Genomic DNA, 22,012 nt, shown 5'->3' on the forward strand with positions numbered 1-22,012 from the left:
CCAACATCTTGCAAAAGTGAACAGTTGCTTACAGCGTATAGGGCTTCCATAAGCTCTTCGATTAGTTTGCTGTGATTTGACTCTCCTTTCTCTATCATTAATAGAAACAAACAAAAAAAAAAAAAAGGGGAAAAAAAAAAGAAGAAAAGAAGCATGAGAAAGAGAGCAGTGACTTCGGGGTCTTGCTCTGGTGTTTGGGCAGATGGAAAGGAGCTGGTGAACAGTTGCTTACAGCGTATAGGGCTTCCATAAGCTCTTCGATTAGTTTGCTGTGATTTGACTCTCCTTTCTCTATCATTAATAGAAACAAACAAAAAAAAAAAAAAGGGGAAAAAAAAAAGAAGAAAAGAAGCATGAGAAAGAGAGCAGTGACTTCGGGGTCTTGCTCTGGTGTTTGGGCAGATGGAAAGGAGCTGCTCTGCCTTGGGGCAGGGTGGTTGTAATGAAGTGGCCTGTCAGTCTGTAAATAGTGAGGGTCATCTCTTCCATGTGATGGAGGGTATCACATTGCAGTGAAAATGGAAATGTCAATAAAATTAATCTGCCAGCTCTTTGCTGTGGCTTTTTCTGTCTCTCCGGTCCAAAAGGGTTGGTTTTGCAGAGGGGAGGCAGGGGAAGAGGGGTGATCTGGCACGGGAGGGAAGATGGAGATGGAATGCAAGTTTTGAAGCAAATGGACTGTATGTAGCAGCAACGTATTTCGTTTAGCAGCACTACAGAGCTAGACAAGGCTATAGGAATTAGCTCGTGAATCTATAGCATTCCTCAGGAAGCTATGGAGCGTCTAGCTCAGGCTACATTGAGCACAGAGTTTATTGTTTTAGGCTTTCTTGGACAAGGTTTTTACTTAGCATGGGATTTATGGCATTTACTGCTAATGAATGTCTATTCTTAAATTACAAAAACCACCGTCTCAGCACAATTCCCAGATGTCCTTCCAGGACCTCGGCTTCTTAAACACCAGCAGGGAGCATAAACTCTCCACTTCTCTGTTTTCCTCTTTCGTGTGGCTCCGGGCTAATGATGTGTAAGGAAAACACAGCAATCTATAAAGTCTCAGTGCTGTCCCAGTATTCTTCATTTATTTTGCATTTGATTATGCCACAAGTCGGATCTTGTTTCTTTCCTTTTTTTAAAGTTATTAGTTCAAATATTAATGTAGGAATATGGCATATATTGCTGCTCTTGATTGATGCCTTCCCAAAAACAGGAAGACGTGCTCGTATGAATTTTAAGAAAGTAGGGGTCCTGCAATGCCTTGCCAGAAGAGTTTTTCAGATACATAATTTAGATGCCCTCCAGGCAGGCTTTCAAGGCATTTTTGCTGGAGGGCAAGAAAAAATAACTATGACTGTTAAAAGTAAATGATTTTTGCTAATGCACAATTAATGCCAGGGAAAAGCACAGAAGAGAAAGATGTTGATGGAAAGTTCTGATTAAGTGAGAGCTCTACCTTGATGTGCATCTTTTTTTTTTAATGATAATAATCACTGATGCAGAGATGTAGAAGTTTTCATGTCATGCAAATGCTGTGTGCAGGGTCATACTAGGTGTACGTGTTTGTGCGTGCGTGTGTGTTGGGAGGTGATGGTTATGGGGAGGGGCTCATCTGACAGTGTGTTATGTGCACTGAACAGTGACACGGTTACTGCCACCTCTGCAGAGGGCCTCGAATATATAGACTACAGAACATTTAACTTGATTACTTATAGTACGTATTCAGAATGGTTGTAGGGATGCATTTACAGTGAATGGGTTTTCTTGTGGCAGGTTTTCCCACATTGAATCTCATAATTGACAAAGAGCTATTGCACTATGTCAAGCACACAATTATAATTGAATTAATGATATATGCATGTGTGAAACGCAAAATTAGTATTTGGAGAGACATGGTTTCTAATTTTTACATATTTGTATCAGCATTCGTATATAATGAGAGACTGTAGATGCCTGATCTAGCAAATCAAAATAAAACTGTGGTAGTGTCTTGGTAATTAACGATACTTTTTGCTTTCTGTACTTTGTTCATTCAATGTCGTTTTCTTCCTGTTTTCCTCTTTGTTGTAGGAGATGGTTTAGACAACAGTGTAGCCTCACCTGGTACAGGGGATGACGACGACCCGGACAAGGACAAAAAGCGTCAGAAGAAAAGAGGCATTTTCCCCAAAGTAGCAACAAATATCATGAGAGCGTGGCTTTTCCAGCATCTCACAGTAAGTGGTGCCCAAAACCAAAATAGATTTCTATTCATGTGCCTAATGAGGTTTATTCATTGTTATTAGAAATCAATTGTCCCCATAATTTTTGGATCATTATTAGGGCTCAATTATTGTTGCTTTTCTTTTTTCTTTTTGTCTTCTAGATTTTTTTTCTTGGCTCTTGGAATCATGACAAATCTAAAAGAAACCTATATATATACATATATATATATACACACGTACATGCTGAGAGAGAGAGAGAGTACAAAGCCTTAGCACAGAACAACACCCACATATAAAGTAACCATTTTTTGCTTTGAACTATTCAAAATGTTCCTAAGGACAAAAAAGGGGGGTTCTTGGTTTAGCATATGTAAAGGTCAGCTTTCTGGATTCTTTATTGCTGGTCTCTGTGTACACAAACTTCATATATGTGTGGTGGAAGAGAGAGCCCTGGTCTGTGTGTGCAGATATATGTTGGGGGATGTTCGAGAAGTCAAAGTGGCAGCTGGCAAACTTGTATGTTACTTTTGGTGAAACGTATAGAAAGCTTACAGGTTCCCCAATTCTCCAGTCACATAACTGTGAGAAAAAGCACCTTTTTAGTTTCTCTTCAAGTCCATTATGTTAAAAGCTAGCCATATTCACATTTGGGGGAGAGAGATTAAATGAGTGAAAAAGCAGTGCTTTCCATGGGCTATCTTTATCCTCCTGCTTGCAATTGGCTTTATGTGTTGGTGTTCTGTTGACTATTATAGCTTCACTTAGGCATCAAAACACGGTTCCACAGAAAACCTAGTAACACTCTTTGCAGTTTACTTCATGTGGGAAATAATGGAAACTGGTAAAATTATCAATTGATTTTCCTCTTCTTCTCACTGTAAAATTGTTTCTTACTTGATAAGGCTTAAAATGCTAACTGTTATTAACTACCTCTTCTTCTACCAAAGTTTTATAAATTTCCATGGTAGCTGATGTTGGTTACAGTGTAATGATTTCAGGACAAGGTACCCGATTTATTTATGATAGGGACTATCGAACTGCTCCGCTGGCAGCACAGCTAAAGGGGGGAGTGATAGATCCACATTTCTAAACCATCATTTTGATGTAAGGACATTAGTAGCAAACTAAGGTGCATTGATCTGGCCTGTGGGGTCAGGATTAGCTGGAATAGCCAGTGTCTCTGCCGGAGTAGTGGTTATTCCTGCCTCCCAGCTATGGCCATTTCAAAGGTCAGGTGCCCTGTACCCACTTGGCTCAGAGGAATTAGACAGAACATGAGTCTCTGGGCTGATTACTTAACCAAAGACAAAATAATGAGTCCTAAGCAAATACTGACTAATTGAAAGGGCTGTAAATCCATTACATATTGGTCAGGGATAATCAGGAGTATTTAATCACTTTTATCTATTCAGGAGCACTGAAGCTGCAACAGCAAAGCCCTGAACCTTGCCATGTGCTTATTATTCTCATCATTATCAAAATTACTTCACAGCTGTTCTTTGCTACATCACCTCAGCTGGAGATTTACTAACCTGTAAAATGTTTTTAATTTGGAAGTTGAGTGAGTGTGAGTGGAGGGTTTTTCATTTAGCTGTAGGGTATCTTTAGAGGAGCAGTACAAGCAGACAGCAAAAAGCAGGGCTACAAATAAACCAGTTGGGTTTGTACATGTCTCCGTGTTAACTCCATTTCCTCTTATGAAATTTGTGATATCTTGGTGGTTTTTTTTTTCTCCCTACCTTCCTTTCTCACGTGCTCCTTGAAAGCATTCGACACATGCTTATTAAACAATCAACTGCCTCTTGCTTCTCTTGAGGAAAGTCTGCCCGGCTTTTTGAAATCCCTTTTCCTTGTTTCCATCCCCGCTCTCCTGACGCTCTCCATCCTGCATGAATTGAGGAAATTCGCCATCACTGGTGAGGATGGCCTTGCAAAAATCAAATTAAATGAACACAAAAAAGCCCCAAACCTTTTACCATCCAAGCTTTAATGAGTTTGCAGGTGTTGAAAGATTTACTGTGCTGTAATTCTCAGACCTGCAAACTGATAATGGAGACCCCTGACCAGTGCAATGTAAATTCAGAAAGATTCTTGCCATAAACACATGCAGGGAAGGAAGAGAACTCCTTTCTTTTAAAGATCTCGCACTTTTCCTCGAATTAGCTTGTCCATTCAAAGTGCAATGCTGGCTGAGCCAGAAGGGGGGAATCTGTGATGTACAATTTTATCGGTTCGAGTAAATATCTTTACAATGGCAGTCCATGATTCAATGTACATTCCTTCATTACTACTCTAACCTTATTTCAAATTGGTTTGTTCCTCCTTTGTGCTGTATGACCTGTTCTTGTATTACAATAATCCCCTGATGTACCCTTTTTTCTTTCTCTCTTTTTTTTTTTTTTAAAGAAACTAATTGAATTATCTCATTATTTTAATTTGTTAAGCAAATGTATTTTACATCTCAGGATGTGTTCTTAAAGAAGGAGCTGCTTAGGCTTTGCCCCCTGAATGGGCCATTGGTACATTTTGACATTCATGCATTCATTAAGGAGAGGAACATAAAAGAGCTCTGGTTGTATTTTTTTTTCAAACACCCAACCAGCATGGAGCAACTTTTCCATAAGCCACAGGGGTCTTTCTACATATGTTCTCAACTGCAAGCCATTGTCACCTATTCTGAATACCTCAAAAGGACAAATAAAATACTAAAGGCCAACTGTAGCAATTGTTAGCTGTTGGTCTCAATATGACAAAAATCATTAACCTCTGGTTTCCCTGGAAGGAATGGCAGTGGCAGTCCATCTCTTATGGCATGGATTAAACTTGAAATTCCTTTAGACTGTCAAATTCAAAGAGGGTAACTCAGTTCTGACTAATTGTCTTTACTCATGATTTTAAATAAAATGTTATTTTTTTCCCCTTTATTCAATCAGTTTGCAAACTCCTAAGGTAGTTGATTTTAAAAATTGAATTGCCTAAGTGGTGTTCTTGAAGAGACAGGCACTTGAACTCTGATGTATCTGACAGGCTGTGTCTTTCAAAACAATTTCTAACCCCTATCACAGCTTCCATTTTGCAGTAACTTTAATTATATTTGAAACAGGATACACATGCATGTTTTTATTGTTGAAAATTAAATGCAAGGAGTAGGAGCTTCTGTCATGTTCTCCTTCACTTACCGAGCTCTGTCTTATATTTGGAATTACAACAGTACCGGAAGATGAAAGAGCTGAGGATGAATTGGTTGGAAATGCGTATGCTTTTTCTGGATAATATCCAGTGTTTAAGAAAGTAGAGGAAATCCTAGTCTGGTAGTATAAGCTTTTCAATAGTACATAAAGATTACGACATCAGAAAGGTAAACCTGACATTAAGGCTGTTTTTATTTGAGTTCAAAGGTGGTTAAAGAAAAGAAACAGCAAGAAATCTGACCCAAGCGGAGAGTTTATTCATAGCTTTGGAAGACTCCTTTTCCTCTATGCCAAGGAGTCCTTAGTACACTCAATTAGCCTCTCAGACATCTCTGCTTTCCTCCCTCAAGTGCTCCCCTATTTGCCCTGCAAAGAACGTATTTGATCACGAAGTGAAAACAGGAAGTGCTCTAATGTATAGACACCTCTAGCTTACACCATGGCTGAGATTAGGATTTCTTACCAGCGACTATACAGAGCCAGCCCCCCTCCTCCCATGCCCTTTTGAAGGATGGAGGACCTTTAAAATGTACCTACATAATCAGAGGAGAGCAAAGTTATAAAGGAAGTAATTATACCGTTCCATGGGCTTGTACCTCTGGTAGTTCATCCCTTTCTGCAGCACAGCGTATAGAGGACTACATTTCTGCTACATGCAACGTTTTTTCCCCTTTTACAGAGCTGGTAGAACAGAGACGTGTTTATAAGAATTCTTTGACACTTACCTGGAGTGATGCCCTTTGCTAAAATTCTGGTTCGGTTGTTTCTTTTGTTGCAGTCTGTAAGAAGATGTATATCTTAACTAAAAGTACCGGATACACCAATGGTAGCGTGCAAACTGAACCTTTTTTATGACAGTGCCAGATTCCAAGCTGATGGTATTTGGGATGGCTCCCCTGAAGTCAGTGGCGTTGAACTACTTTTTTTTTTTTTTTTTTTGTGTGTGTGTGTGCTTTTTGGCTAGCCTGTGTTCTGTCTCCTACCATTTGTTTGGAAATCGGGCTAAAATGACACTGTTCAATCTTCTGGCTCAAAATCTTGCTCTTTACCCAGTCTCTTGTAGAGTAGATCCTGGGTTCATCTGCTTCAGTGTCAGGCTAGAACAAGTTCAGCTGGAACCAGCCACAGCTTTTGTACGTACCTGAATTAATTTCCTAACTTGCAGTATTCAGGTGGCCAGATTGGGTAATATGAATAGTCTTACTGAAACAGTTTTTTTCTTTTTTTTTTTTCTGTATTTATGTGGGTGTATCTGAGAATATAATGTATCTCTATCATATTTTAATGAATGGCTTGCCAAGCCTTTCATACAGGGCAGCTATTTTTTATTTATTCATTAGATTTGAATGTAGACATGAATGTCATCAACCAAAGCCAATTTTGGAGCAAGCTTTCAAAACAGTTGAAACCATCCCACCTTCATAAATATATCCTCCCATATCCTGATTTTAGGAATAATTCCTAAGGGAGGGTTAGGAACATAGCGGGCTATTGCACTCCACACTGAATATCTTAGTTTCATATCAAACAGTAGAGGAACAGCTTTCCTCAGAGTCCTGGTCCAGGAGGAACATTCTTCTCCTTGCTGCTTTTGCTGTAGTTTAAAAAGCAAAAAGAAAACTGAAAATGTAACAGACCTTTGTCCAGTTAAAATGGTGACAAGAAGGCTGGGAGAGTCGAGAAAATACAAGACTGTGAAGATATTCCAGTGAATTTTAGTGCTTGTGTTAGACTGCATTTTAATGGGCTATACACTCCCAGGGTACATTGAGGAGACGGATGATGTCCTCTGACTCTCCTGTAAAGCGACCTGCGTGTGGGTTCGCATGGCTGCCATTTCTGCTTCAGTGTGCCAGGTAGTCAGAGAATTGGAAGAGCTTAAGGTAGAGTTTTATTCCAGGTCTGCTTTTTAGGTAGGACTGACTACGTGCTGGGTTTGCAGCCAGGTAATAAGTTGCCTGCTGGTGTAGGACAGACGTCTCTGACTGTATGAACACTGCCCGGCTGGAAGCACATCCTGCAAAATAATCTTGCGCCCATTTTTCAGCTGGGTAAATTTTGTGAGGAGAGGTTAAATGATTTCACCCGAGTGCTAAAGAAAAACCTGAACGTTCAGCTTCCATGACCTGTGGTCCTGTGGTGCCCAAGGTGATGGAGCTGTGCATCTTTGTACCCCAAAGCTGCGCTCGTCTCTCGCCAGAAGAGCTGGCAGCTGCTGTTGGCGTTTGTTGTTGTTGCTGGTGGTAGCGTAACCCTGCCTAATGTCACTGGCATCCCTGCCTGCCCTGCCTGCCTGTGCTGCGGCGTCACCAGCCTGGGCAGAATAAAACTGGAGATCTTTCTCAAAATGACGCTTGTGATCCCAGGCTGAAAGGTTTCATCCTCCGAGTGCCCCTAGTCCTCAGCCACGAAATCAGTCCCAAAGATTTAGTAACAGACCAAATGTTCGTCTACCTTTTAAACACCACAATCTTAAAAGAAAAGAGCTGAAATGGGGTGGGGGTGGGGCTTTGTTTGTTTTAAAAATGGAATCTGAGATTAGATCTGACATTTCTACATCCACCCCCTACAGAAGAGGGAACCCAGGGTCATGGGGTGTGTGGGCCTCAAAAGCTAGCTTTGTCTGGGAGTGGTTAATCTAATCATTGTTACATAGACATCTGTTATTTCTTCTGAAAAATTGATGCTTTTGTGACACAATGATCCATCTATTTAGTACAACAGCCTGAGTAATTAAATTAAAAAAAGAATATTTTTGCGGGAGCATGTATTGTAAAACTGCCATACCTCCTTGTAGCAGCGAAAAGGCCGGGGAGAGGGAGAGGGGGAAAAGGAGAGGGGGAGAGGGAGAGGGAGAGGGAGAGGAGTTTTTTAAGCCCCGCATTGTTTTCTGCTGGCTGGAGGAAAACATCTGTGAATTGTTTGAACTGAACCTTAGCAGGGACTGTCTGAATCTGTGTCATCTCTGTTTAATTTCAGGAAATGATGTCACAGCGCATTAAATAACAATGCTGCGTGATTTATTTTTACTTGTACATGCTGTCCTAAGCATTTTGGTTACATGGCAGTGTTTCCAATTAAGTGCAAGCTTTCGGTTTTAAAAAATATACTCGGTAATGCTTTTTTTTTTTGGGGGGGGGGCGTGGGTATGGGGAGGCTGGGTATTTTAGGGGGTCACCAAGGTTCAGGGCTGTCGGAGGGCTCCAGGCCCATTTGTCATGTGCTTATTTGTAGTTGGGACTGGATGTCAGAGCTCTCGTCACCCATGGCAACCTCCAGGACCGTGGGTTTGTTACAAAGCCTGTCTGGGGGAGAAAAAAACCTAAATATTCCGAACCGATCCGTCAAAAGACCTATTAGATAGTTATAGCCAGGCCTGCGTACTGTAGCTTCTGCCTCGATCAAACTTTCTGCACTCCCCCTTCTTCTGCAGAAGAATAGAGGACATAAGTCAATTCTGTCTGCCATCTGTCGCCTCTCTCCTCGCTCCTCAAATTAAAGAGACAGTCCGAAATTTAAATAATCGGATACAATCACAGGAAGCCCGCCTGGAAATTATTACATGTGCATTTGGGTTTTTTTTTCTTTGACTTCTCATTTTATTTTGAAGGGGGGATCTTTATTGTACTTCTTTGGAGATCAAAATATGTTGTGTGTTGCAGCTTCAAAAATAGCATTCTGAGAAATACTGGATTTGCAGTGTCACCGAGTTGTTATCTAATAAGATTCCAAGTTATATATAGGGTGAAATTCACACACGCGCATACACACACACACACATACACACCAAGCAATCCCCGAATTGCGAATCCTGCGAGGGCCGAGCAAAGCGAACACTGCCCTTCCCCTCCGTCCCTTTTCCCTCCCCAAATCCCTGGCAGGCTGAGGGGCTGCAGCAAACTCCTTTCACAGCACTAGCAGGACCTAATGATCCTTTTCCAGGCCTGTTATCATAGTTTTTTGCGCTACGCTGTCTGATGTTAGCTAGTTATGCTTTACCTTCGCCTCTCCGTTTGTTTGGGTTTTTTTCCACTGCCCTGCCTGTTTTTGCCTCCTCATCCTCCTCCTCATCCACAGGCAACACAATGTGTCAGGACTGCAGGGAGGTGAATTTCATTCATGTGGCATAGGAGGTCAGCCACTGCCAAACCATCAGATAAGGTGGTTGGATCTTACTTCCCAATTTCATATTTTACCTGCCGTCTTCAAACAGGGAATTACCGGGAATGGAGTTTAACAAAAAACATGCGCATGATTTTAGTTGAGACCAGATTAAAAAGCCTCGACTGAGCAAGCTGAACGTGGCCTAGCAAAAGATAGGATCAGCCACTGGTGTTTTCTGGTTGTTGTCAGGTTACAAAGCTTTGCAGAGTCAGTATAGGAAATAAGTGAAAAGAAGAAAGAAAACCAAAGTCCAAGTAATGAATTCCTTAAAGTAATGGAAAAAAGGAAGTAGTAGTGACAAGAACTCATTTATATAGAGTTGTGGCTTTGAGGTTTGCAAGGTAAAAGGGAATTTAACTAAAGCATATGCAAATATAAATAGTGTTTAAACACTCCAAGAATGTTGCACTAATACATGTTGTGCACTGCAGCCTTTGAAAATCAAGATCACAGTCAACTAGAGGTGAGAATTCTTTGGAGTATCTTCAAGTTTCACTACCTAAACTAGTTGTCATCAGAAAACTCGTAGTTCTTGCCTTTCTCTATAGTTTGTGCACACGAATATAGGTATATATAAAATATATTTTTAGGGAAAAAGCAATTTCTGTTGTTTGTGCAAAGTGGTAGAGCCTCTCAGTTTTGCCTCAAGACATGTTTATTCAAGACCTTCCTTTCAAGATCCATGAACAGAGTAATTGGTTTCAAAGAAGTTTTCTGTAAAATTAGAGATATACGGTTAAAAAAAACCAAAACAGTTAACAGAAAGCTAAGAAACGGAGATGTCAATTCTTATTGTTGCCTAATGAAGAGAGTAGATTATGGCAGACAATATTACTTGTGGTGTTGGGAAGTTTGCCTTGAGTTAGGATACTTAGAATACCATGCCTTACATATTTTAGAGTTGATTGGCAGCAGTCATTTGTAGTATCCAAAGCAATCATTGGCATCTTTAAAGATTTATTATTGTCTTTAAGCATAATGGCAATACAGTTTTCATGCTTTTACATTTGCTATTTTTATTTTTAACTGCTAGCCCCAAATCTGCCAGAACTAATTTCAGTTGTTTTGTCTAATACTGGATGATAGGTTGTCAACTCACTGTATAATGCCGTAAAGATTTTTTTAAATCTTGGTTTTACCTTTTTATGATGGCAGTTCAAAACATGTATTTTATTTGTAGCAGTTGACTACTTATGTCCATAAAATGTTTAACATCTCATGACATACTCTTACAATCTCAGCACAATTAATCAGAGTAGCCAAGTAAACAGCAGCAAATATTTTAGTTTAGTATTTTTAAAAAAATCTGCATATATTAATTTGTTTAATGCTATAGGAATTTGTCTGTCACCAAGCTTTTATTTGGTCTGAGGTGCATTTCAAAGTGGCAGCTTGATATTCTAAAATGGATATACTGGGGAAATACTATCTGACTAAACTGCACAGCAAAGGGAAAGCTCCTGTTCAGTTTCTTAATGTATACTAAGTATATAAAAGGAGTAGGTTTTTGTAAGATCATGGCTCAGTCTAGACTACTTTGAAGCTTGTTATGCCAATTAAAAAAACCCCAAAGACGATGTAAGCTGCATTGTTAGTTGATACTCTGTGAACGTACATGGATCTTTATAAATGCAGTTCTCTTTCCTCCCAGGTAAGGTTAAAAAATGCAGGTTTAATTTCTCTGTGTTCAAATATTTGCAGGTAATTCACAGATTAGTGCCTAACGGTCTGTACCTCTTAGACCTGTTTTCATTATTTCCAGTGGGACTCTGATCCCTTTGAAAAAGCCAGACAAGATGAAGCAGTGAAAACATAATGGGGAGACAGGCAAACAAACAAACTCAATTTTGTGTCTTAAGCATTAAACTCTATAAACACTTTATCCACAAATTATGCTTAACAAGTCTTTCAAGTATCCCCTAGTTTATAACAGAAAGACAAATTTCTTGAGAGCTCGGCTATTTGTCACATTCTTTTGTGGCTGAACCTTCACTACTGTCCCCAAGATGCTTTAGCACAAGCGAGCTCTGGCAGGCGTGGGGAGATTTCAGTTCTGGTTCTAGTTGTGACCATGGTAAGACACTGTACCTCAGTTTCCCTTTTTAAATAGTATGGCATAATGATGGTGGCTGCTTTGATATTTACAGATTAAAAACTCTGCATGAGACCTGTGTCTTAAACCTCGCATCAGCTGAATTAGAGAAGCCTGCACTTCTGTTGTGGTTTATCCTGCTGCTGAACTAGCATGACAGTTGTGCAATGTTTGTACAAATACTTGAACTTCTGTAGATTTTGAAAGTTCAGGATGATTTTTTCCTCTTTATTAAGGGAGCATTTAATATAAAATTAGGAGTGTTATGCTCTTGCTGGTCTCCACTGAAGGTGACAGCATTTGTTTGTTGCAAGCTACTTTAGCTCAAGTGACCACTCGGGCTTGGGTGGGTTTTGTTTGTCAGGTCCTTTCCTTGCTGATGACCTGAAGTGGTGATTATTGCATGCAAACGGTATCAAATAACTTTCTCAGAAAGCAGCAAGAGAAAGAACCTTGGGCACCAACTGCTGGCCCAGGGGCAAGAGTCAGAATAAAGGGAGTGCAATAGTACTAACAAATGCATCTTTCTACTTGAAGAAGTCACTAGTGGATATTCCCCTGCTCAACAGCCCAGGGAGTTTCCTGATGTGAAATAGGACTTTGGCAGCTTTCCAGCCAGTCCTGATCCTTCTGCTGCCTCTTTTCATTCACCCAGGTGCTTCCCACTTGTGCATCCCACTTGTGCTTGACTGAAGAAATGGGAAGCAGGAGGGTGACCTAGAGCGAAGAGTAAGGGACAGAAAGGCTACTGCGAAGTCCCTGATTCATTTTGGGAAGCTCCCTGCCTACTGAGGAGCACACGCAGGCAGCTGGCAGCTGTTTTGATAGTCCACAAATGGACTGTTCAGGGATATAGAATGTGAATAGTGAGAAAGGTCATGATATGTGTGATGACCACACAATGCTCCTTATTGTTGTTGTTACAGAAGTGGCATGTGTATTTGGGGAGTCAGCAAAGGAATGGTGCATAGGAATACATAGGTGCATAGGAATGGTGGCACTCCTAAATTGGAAGGAAAGTCAGTCAATTTGAGGGATCGCTTCAAAATCTAAAAGTTTTAAGAGTGCTTTAATTTCAACTATAAAGGGATATTCTGATGATCTCTTTCAGATATAAAATAGGAAATGAAATGGAAACACGTGAAAACAGGTTAGCTATTAGGAACAACAAAAAGGGGGAAAATAATTTAATTTACTTCTCCCTTCCACCTTCCTTTACTGTTTCGGTAGACTATTCCAGGAGTTGTGCTACTTGGTCTGTCTCTTTTCAATTCTGTTTCTTCCAGTTCCACATGGACACTTAACTGCATGAACTAACATCTCATAGGAAAGAGAGGTGCTTCCTGAGGTGGTGTGAACTTCTCTGTGGATGGTGGGATAAGCTGCGGAGTTTTAGGACAATCCTAAGAAGCCCACCTTGTTTCAGATAGCGTGCCTACTTACATGTCAATTTGAAACAGCCTACTTTGTATGCTTGTGTTGTATGGTGGCCATTAAATGCCAAGCAAACACTTCTCAGACCAGAAAAATCCCGCTACTTAGTGCATATCCACCCTAGGCATTTGCAGACAATTCACTGCTATAATTAATCTTAGCTGTCCTGGCTCTGTGAAACCTGAACTTATATACCACAGTGCTCTTGGATGCAAACAAACTTCAGAGAAAAAAGGCTCTTGCCTTTTTCTCTCTCTTTTCTTCCCCCAAAGCTGTCCGTTTAGAGAGCATGAATGCTTGCGAAGGAGATTAAATCCCACTATGGACCAGTGCAAAACTATATGTGATGGCAGAAAAATAAAATGTCTACAAACAAACAAGACTGCAGTGTTTTGCCAGCATAGATATGAACAAACGTAACCCTAGAACCGTTAAACTACCCCGAGTTTAGCTCCTGGGACCCGAATCCTCCTCAAAGCCCCAGCTGAATATATATGATACTGCACTCTCCAACTTGGTAATGCTGTAATGTGCTCTACTGCCTCCCGAACAAGTGCTGCGGCAAACTTTTTGCTGAGACTGAAAACTCTTTCAAACAAGGCCTGGGGGCTCATGAGCTTTCTGCTCAGTGCCCTGTGGGCTCACTCTGCGAAAAGGTATCTCGCCTAAAAGAGGCCAAATATCACACAACTGAGCTGGTGGGAAATTCAAACTGTTCTCAGCAAAGAAGTCAATAGAGCTGCTGTAGTGAAAGGTAACATTCAGAGTGAGATCACCGTGTTATGATCTCATGCTGAACATCAGGACTGGTACTTTTTCTTGATGATTATGAAACTAGCCTGAGGCCAGTCTGGTGAGAGTCTAAGAAAGATATAGAAGGATGTTTGGAGAGCCTGGACTATCCAGGGCCCTTATTCCCAAAAAAGTGTAACAGAGGCTGAAAGAAGATGAGAGAAATGAGAGCTGTATTGTTATTTCCAGTGCTCTCCCCATCCATCCCAAAAACGTAAGATCTGGCCATAGACACAGAATGCGCATACTGAATCGGCGAATAAGCACAGGCTACAAACAAACAAGAGGAGAAATTACTGAGGGGGAACAAAACGCCTTGCAGGAATAATGGAATTTAACAACCAAAAAAAACCCCAGTCACTGAGCCTGCAGAACAGTCTGTGGAAGTGCCTTTGCTTTGCAGTTTTAAAACTAGACTCCAAAAAAACATTTGAAGAAACACTGCTGAGAAACATCTTGCATTCCTGGGGTTACACTAAAGTAGCGTTGCCTGAAGCATTTCTCATATTTCCACGTTTTCTTATTAATGATTAAAAACTGAAAAATATCTTGAAATTAGAGCTGTTTTCAGAAGGAAACCTTCCCAAATTTGGCTTCCTTCAGGTTTAAGTTTTTGTTGTATCTGTTTCAACTCCTTTAATGACATTTCATTTATCTGTCAGTGGAAAAATTATTGCAAAAATTAACTTGCAAATTCAAGCTAGAAATGGGCTTGAGACCCAAAATGAAGAATTAAGCTTAAGAGAAATATTTAATTACTGTTCCTTCGGGCATTGGGAGTTTGAGTGGATGCTGAAGGTCGGTCAGGCTTGGGCTCTGTCAGACCAACAAAGGAAGAGCATTTGTATTGAGGACCTTATGTTAAAAACATCTCCCTTTCAGATATTCAGAGACAGAGACTGTGTCACAATACTTACGCTGCTCTCCATTCGCACCATGTGAAGTTTCACAAATATCTGGGGAAGGTATAGGTGTGAAATCAACCCTTGCCCAGCTTAGTGTTCCCCAATATTTCTGCTCCAACATTAGCTCTATGAAAAGTCAACCCAAAACACCAAAAGTTGTTTGAGCATTCAAAATCCAGATTGATTTTTAAGGACATGGATCCAATGCAAATTTAATGCAAAATGAGGTTGATTATGGATTTACATAGAAATTCAAATGCCAAAACAGGTGAAAAACATGGCCTTTTCACCAGTTTTTCACTTACAGACTTTCATGGCCATTTGACTCCAGGATTCAAAACAAAGCTTGGGCCCTCAGAGAGGCAGAATGACCCCAAGAAAATATTGACTGAGTGCCTGCTGACTCAAACTGCTGAATTTCACACACATCTTTCCTCAAAAGCATCAAGAAGAAACAGATTATATTTGGAATTTAAAATGAAATTATGCTCTTGAACATTTCTTTATAATAATGTAACTGTGGGGGTTCCACATTTGTCTCAATGACTTACAGATCAAATGAGCTCAGTTTGCACAGCAGAAAAATGCTTTCTTGTTTTGGGGTTGGTTCTTTTGGGGTTGTTGGTTTTTGTTTTCTTATTCCTCATTGCCAGAATTACAAATTTAGCCTGGGATCTGAGATCCAAGTTGGATTCTTTCTGGCTCATTTATTGGCAGTCACAAGGATTATACGATAACAGTAATGTTGCAATTACAATAGTAAATCTATGCAATTACAATAATAAATAGATGATGGAATGGCCAGAATAAAGTCCAGTTTTCTTGCCTATAGCTAGGCTGGCTTTATGAAGAAAAATAGCACAAACTTCTATTATGGTTTGAAGTCAATGGCATTTTTTGTCAGCAGAGAATCATATGCAATTCAGGCACACAGGGACATAAATCTGTTCAGTAAGTCAGTCACTTTTCAGAACACCGCTGCTTAGTTTTGTTAGTACTGTCTTTTGGGGGATTTTTTTTCTGTTTGGCTCGACATAGTCTAGTGAGTCAGGCCTGTTTGGAAGATTTTTAAAGAAGTGAAGTGACAGGGCAAAGATCTCTCTTTCTCCCTCTTAATTATCCTTCCCAGGAATGGGCTTGTGTATCCATTTTAAAGATGCCATTGGCATGAAGTGCCTTTTGTAGGATTTTGATGTACAGTCAGAAGTTACCTGCATGAGAAAAGGGAGCGGGAGCTTTCTATGGCTGCGCGTTGCAATCCTCCTAGCTGCAGAGGCAGTGAGCGCTGACCTTTGCTCCCTGAACAGGGAGTCTTCTGGCATGCAGCTGAGTTTTCCTACTGCTCTTCAGAACTGTAAATAATGTTAGTACACCCTGAATTCAGTGCATGCAGCACTTTACATTACTATTGTGTATCTTAAAATAAACAACATTGCAAGCTGTTTATTTTGGTGTTACTATGTATGCATTTTTTAAACAGTGGTTACTTAAACAAATGTCTCTGTTCCCACAGCACTTAAAAGCTGCTGTTTGCTCATTGTGGTTTTTGGGTTTTGTCACTTTTGTTTTGATTATTTCTGAAAATCACACTCGAGGATACAGAAGACAGGAGTAAGTTGTACTTGATCCAAACAAATGCTTCATGTCACAGCTTTTTCTTTGTGCCAGCTTTTCCCATGCTCCCAGCAGAAATAATAATTTTGGTTTAGATCAAACTTACGGATCACCAGTATTCCAGATTGGACCAAACTGTCCCCACATGCGTTTCTGCAGGCCAGTCAGGCCATGCATTTGTTAGCAGAATTTGACCCTGACAGAGCAAAATCGTTTTAATAACATTAGTACTGATTAGTTATTTATTGCTCAGCAAAACAAAAAGTGCAGGAGATGAAAATTTAGGGAACTGTGGGTTTCCACATCTCCTTTCCCCCTCTCTCATCAGCCTTGTCCCGGTTCCGGCAGGGATGGGGTTAATTTCTCCAGGAGCCGGCAGGGGGGCAGGTATTCCATCCCACGTGACCCATCCCGGGCTATAAGAGGCGGTAGCCGGGACGAGTGGAGCAGTCGCCACTTGGGGGTGGGTTGCGGCGGTGCGGTCGGTGCCCATCGCGGCGGTACTGTAATCGCGTTTTCATCTTTTCCTTTTGCTGTTCTGTTAAATTGCACTCTTTTAACCCACGAGTTTTGCACTGCCTATTCCTTTTCCCCGGCTGTGGGAGTTGTGTGAGCGACTGTGTGGTTCTTTGTTGCTGGCTGAGGCCAAACCAAGACAAGCCTTCATTCACTCACCCTAGAATCTTCCAGTGCCATGCAAACTTCTGCGGTCAGAAAAGCTGATAAGAGGTTGATGGCAATGCCATTGTCAAAGGCATCAAACTTTCCAAGCCATATTGCCATAGCTTTGTGGTCCTCTACCTACCCAGGGAACTCGGAAGACACTTGCTAGTCTGTCCCAGTTCTGCTAGAGGGCTGTGTGCCCTACACTGGTTTTTCATCTTTAGCGGTGAGCTTTCAGTGATGGCTCTACTTCTTGCTATGCCCTCTGCACTATTCACAGATCTCGGTGTATTTGGCTAAAGTTTCAGTAAAAGGATTAGGAATAAACTTGTTATTTCTCCTTCAGCTCTCTCTGCCCACCTTTATAAAAAGTGACCATGGTATTGCGTGATTGTGATGGTTATCCTATAGATGCTCTGTTCCGCTTTGTCAACTTTTCTGAGGTCATCTTCAGTTAGTCCTTTTTGCTGGGAAAGAAAAATACTTACCTGAGTTTGTGGAATTGTGTCTTAAGGGGCTAAGAAGTGAGAGGCTTTCCCTGTGTGGATGTTGCCCCGTTATAAGGAACACTGAGGGTAGCGTAGCAAGGCCACCATCACGCATTTCTCAGCAGAGGCAACTGGGATAGGTTGGCAGGGGGCAGTGTTGTTGAAAATGGGTTGTCATCTTACCACCTTCTACCACTCGTTTCCGAGTGAAGGAGAGTGGCTGGGCAGTCATGAAAGTGCCAGGGTGATTCCTGTGTGGAAAAGGTTTAACAAGAGTGCTCCAACAAACCTGGAAGCCGGCGCTAAATGGCATTAGGTACTGAAGTAGTCCCCGTCCAGCCCTGGGATCAGGAAGCCACAAGCAGAAGCATTTGGTTTTCTCATGTTTGGACACAGCTGAGAGCTGAGCCCGAATTATTCATTTGTAAAACTTGTAAAGGCTGGCTGTCTTTTTGCAACAGAAAGTAATCTCTTCACTCAACTGCTAATTGCCCCATGATTTTAATCAAGTAAGATTCTTAGATAAGGAAAATTAGTGTTTGAGAAAAATGGTGAATGCAATTCTTTTCCAACTTGTGTTGACTATAAACCAGTTTGTCCTCCTTAATTATGGTCTTCAAAGATAAACAGGTTGAAGGGAGTGTTACAGTCTTTGGCACAAATACAGCATATTTCAGTGCTTTGTTGAGCAAGTTGTGTGTTTTTGAGAAAGGAATAAAAAGTTGCTTGTATTTTTTAATGTAGTTAAGATTTATTATTTTTTATTTATAGCTCAGCAGGTGTTGATTTTCAGCATTGCGTATGCACTCCTTTGCCTCTGGACTTTGATACACTGGATAACTCCTGCTCTCTCGGTAGAACTAACTATGTGACAATTAAGGATGAGAGGAGCACTAGATAGAGACAACTGGCCAACAGCAGAGCTCTTGGACTATGTCATTCTAACTCCTGAGGGAGGACAGTACAATGTAACAGTGTTCCCCAGCCTTCCTATTCACTCCTAAACTTTTCATCTAATTTGCAGAGCTATTCCATTTTTTTACACTTTTTTTCTGCTTGGTTTTTTTTTAGTTTCTTTTCACTTGCTGATTATTTTTCTCCTAATCAACCCTACCACAAGACTTCCAGGTCTTACTCTTCTGCTGCTTCTCTCACTGAGATACGGATTAAACCTCCTGCAATGTTAATGTATACACTTAAAATAGTTTTGCATACTTTTTTCAGTGTAAATACTATGCCAACACCCTAATTTGTGACTGAGATTACTATCATTTATATCTGTAGGTGAACGTTTCCCCTCTTCTGAGAGACAGAAGATGGCAGAACGATTAGCATTTTTTAAATGCTGCTAACAGAAATGAAAACCACTTAGCAGCAGAAAAGTTTTGTGAGAAGGAGCAGGAAATATTAAATATTTTAAAAGCATTTTAGCAAACATTATTGTCTTGATTTTGACTAAACAAAATCTGCTCTATCGGCCAGATCAATGGTCCACTGAGCCAGATAAGGGTCAGCAGGGGATGGTGATGGGGCCAAGAAATGATGCAAGTGTAGGATGATCCCAGAAGGCCCAGTATGTCCTCCAAGCTTCTGGCGGGCAGAAGTTTAAAGACTTTCTGAGTTGGAAGTTTATATCCAGACCGTAATGTTTCAGAGCCATTGATGCATCTACATTTTCTTTTTGGCCTGCTATGGTCCAAAGCATATATTCATGAGCTACAGTTGGAACAGTTAAATTTTGGATTATTTGAATCTTTTGAGACATTTATTAGAATATTTTCTAATATGGAATTAGACATTTGAATAAGCTTCACAATTCTTCGTGCATGGACCTAAGTTTCTAAACTTTAATTAAAAAAAAAAAAAAAAGAAGAGAGAGCAAGGATATCAGTTTACACTTGGTTTAAAATTAAACCTGCTTTCTTTCATTTAACAACAGGAAAAACTTAGCAGCCCTGCAGTTTTCTTTGAAATTTTCATGAAGTGTTGGGAAAATCTTTTTTGTCCTTCGTTTGGAGGGAACCCTGATTACACCTCTAACACCAGCCCAGGTCTTTTCAGTATCCCGTTCTCCATCACTCTGATCCTGTTCTTCACACGATTGGCTCTGGCAAAATAAAACACTGATCAGCCCATGCATTCGGTAGCGTGCTTTTAAGCAAATATCCCCACTGTGTTCTGGTTGAAAGCAGTCACACAGTTTTGACATAACCTAATCATGTGCAAAGCTGAACCTTTGGTAGCTAGTTCTTGCAGACATGGTTGGTTTTTTTTTTTCTTTTCCTTTTTTTCTCCCTTCTTCTTCACATGGCCCCTTCAGAGCTGCTGGAGGGCGTTGTTGAGAAGTTGCTACCGTTGATACAGTTGCTATTAATCACAGTCTGCCATGTTGTGACGCAGGTTCTAATAACATCCCATTGAGCTGCTGTTGTATGCTGGAGGCTTACCAACAGCACTAGGCCTTTGATATTCATCTCACACCAGGATAAAGAAAATGTAGAGTTTAAAAAAAAAAAACTGCAAATAGGCAAAGAACAAAAAAAGGGGGAAAACATAGCAAAATCAAAAACAGACACGCTTTCTGTGTGCTGCTTCGTTTACCATGGGAGCAGCAAAGCTATAAATCTCTGCTGTGTTGTTTGAAAATTGAACATGAGGCTGCTAAATTTATCATTCATTCTTTGTTGTTTCTGGGTAGTAGCTGCCTGACTTGGCTGACTTTGGTTTCTGTCCCCTCCTCAATAACAATTTTTGTTGTCGTCGTTGTTTCAATACATTACACACGCAAATCAAAATTCTACTGGATCAAAGAATATTGGAGGATTTAGTAAAGTGCTCATAAAGGGGAGGAGGAACAAATTTGCTGCATGTTACACATCATGCTTCCTTGGCAACTGATTCCCTCACATTCATAATTACAGGAACATAATTTTTAAAAAGCAGCATGGGCGGGGGGAGGGAGAGGGAACACTTCCTTTGGTTAAAGGCATTTGCAATTTTTAAAAAACGGGAGTCTTTGAAAATTTTTTTAAAAAAAAGTTCACCCATATGCTCTGTAAAGATTAAACCTGGAGCCTGATAGAACTGCACAATCACCTTCTTTTGTTAGCACTTCTTGTCCATGTTGAACTGCAAAGAAAAAAAGGTGGAAAGCAAGCCTGCTACAGATGTGACTAGCTATGAATATTCATGAATGCCATTGCTCCTCCTTTTCTACTGGCATCCAAGCCATTCTGATCTCCCTCTCCCTCTCTTTTTTCCTCTTCTTTCCATTCCCTTTCCTTCCTTGAGACTGAACAAGACGGCAGTTTTATTTCGGTAACAGCCTAGTACGATACAGTTATCAGCGGCCTCAGAAGCCTTTTATTTCCATTAAAAAAAAAACAAAGGAAAAAAGAAAAAAATTGTAATTATCCACAGTTTTATGAATCCACCTCCCCTTAATGTTCATTATTTAAACCAGCAGCAATTACAAGTTCAAAGGGGTTTAGAGGGCCAGCAACCCGCATAATCACTGCCAAATTAAGCGGGACTCATTCGTCACAGAAGAGTACACTCTGAGCAGTGAATCATGCATGCAGTGACAGGCACTGATTTACATAAAGACGAAATCTGTGCCCTCTAGGGCTGAGCGTTACTTTATCTCAGTGGCCCTGTGATATATGCATTTTCTTTTGGTGTTAGGAAGGTTCAGAGACTGATGCTGTCTAATACACGGTATTTTATTCTCACTGGCATCACTACTACTGCCGCTAATTCATGTATATGTGTACTTAACTAACAATAATCCAAACTTGAAGGCACTTGAGTTTTTAAAAGCAAAGTTTTGGCCAGAAACCCCTTTTATAATCTGTTATGATACTTCTGAACCTCTTGAATTCCTTTTTTTTTTTTTTTTTTTGTGCCATAACGGATTTGCAGGTCAAACACTCATTCTTGAAAAAGATTACTTTGATTCTTCCCCCTCTGCCCCCCGCATTGTGTCAACATAACATTTTTTTGAGACAATGTAAATACTTGTACATGTACAGTATCAGAGGCTAAGACTGGATGTATTACTTTATCCATAGTTTGCTGACTATCCCAAGAAATTTTAAGTCAATGTGGTTCCTCCTGACGGAGACATGCTACAGTCTCTGGAAAAGCTGCATCCATCAAGCCCATCTATATCTCTGACAGCAGAAGAGGAACATTTTCTGCTTGTTAGAAAGGGTTCCCTTACCTTTACCATGCTACTTTGCTTCTTTGATACTGAACTGTTTAAAGGCGCTCTTACGTTCTGCTTTAAGACCAAGTTCTACTCAGTTCATTTACCTGCACTCACTGATGTTACTGAGGTTACTCAACGTAGGCAAGGTGAACAGGTCTTGACCCTTCAGGTAGCAAATGAATCAATGCAGGGAGTAGCTATACTCTTATACAACATCAAAACTGGAAAAATAGTTTTTGTGTAATCATTCTTCTCATT

At 40.5% G+C, this 22,012-nt stretch overlaps 1 protein-coding gene across 1 annotated transcript in view; it reads left to right on the forward strand.

The window, feature by feature from the left end:
- Positions 1–22,012, forward strand: part of MEIS2 (Meis homeobox 2) — a 177,987-nt gene that overhangs the window by 50,107 nt on the left and 105,868 nt on the right. Inside the window, exon 8 of the mRNA XM_009886999.1 lies at positions 2,068–2,213. Coding sequence (XP_009885301.1) covers positions 2,068–2,213 — 146 coding nt within the window. The remainder of the gene's footprint in view (positions 1–2,067; positions 2,214–22,012) is intronic.

Source organism: Charadrius vociferus, unplaced genomic scaffold (genome assembly GCF_000708025.1).
Source record: "Charadrius vociferus isolate BGI_N301 unplaced genomic scaffold, ASM70802v2 scaffold14, whole genome shotgun sequence".
Classification (NCBI taxonomy): Eukaryota; Metazoa; Chordata; class Aves; order Charadriiformes; family Charadriidae; genus Charadrius; species Charadrius vociferus.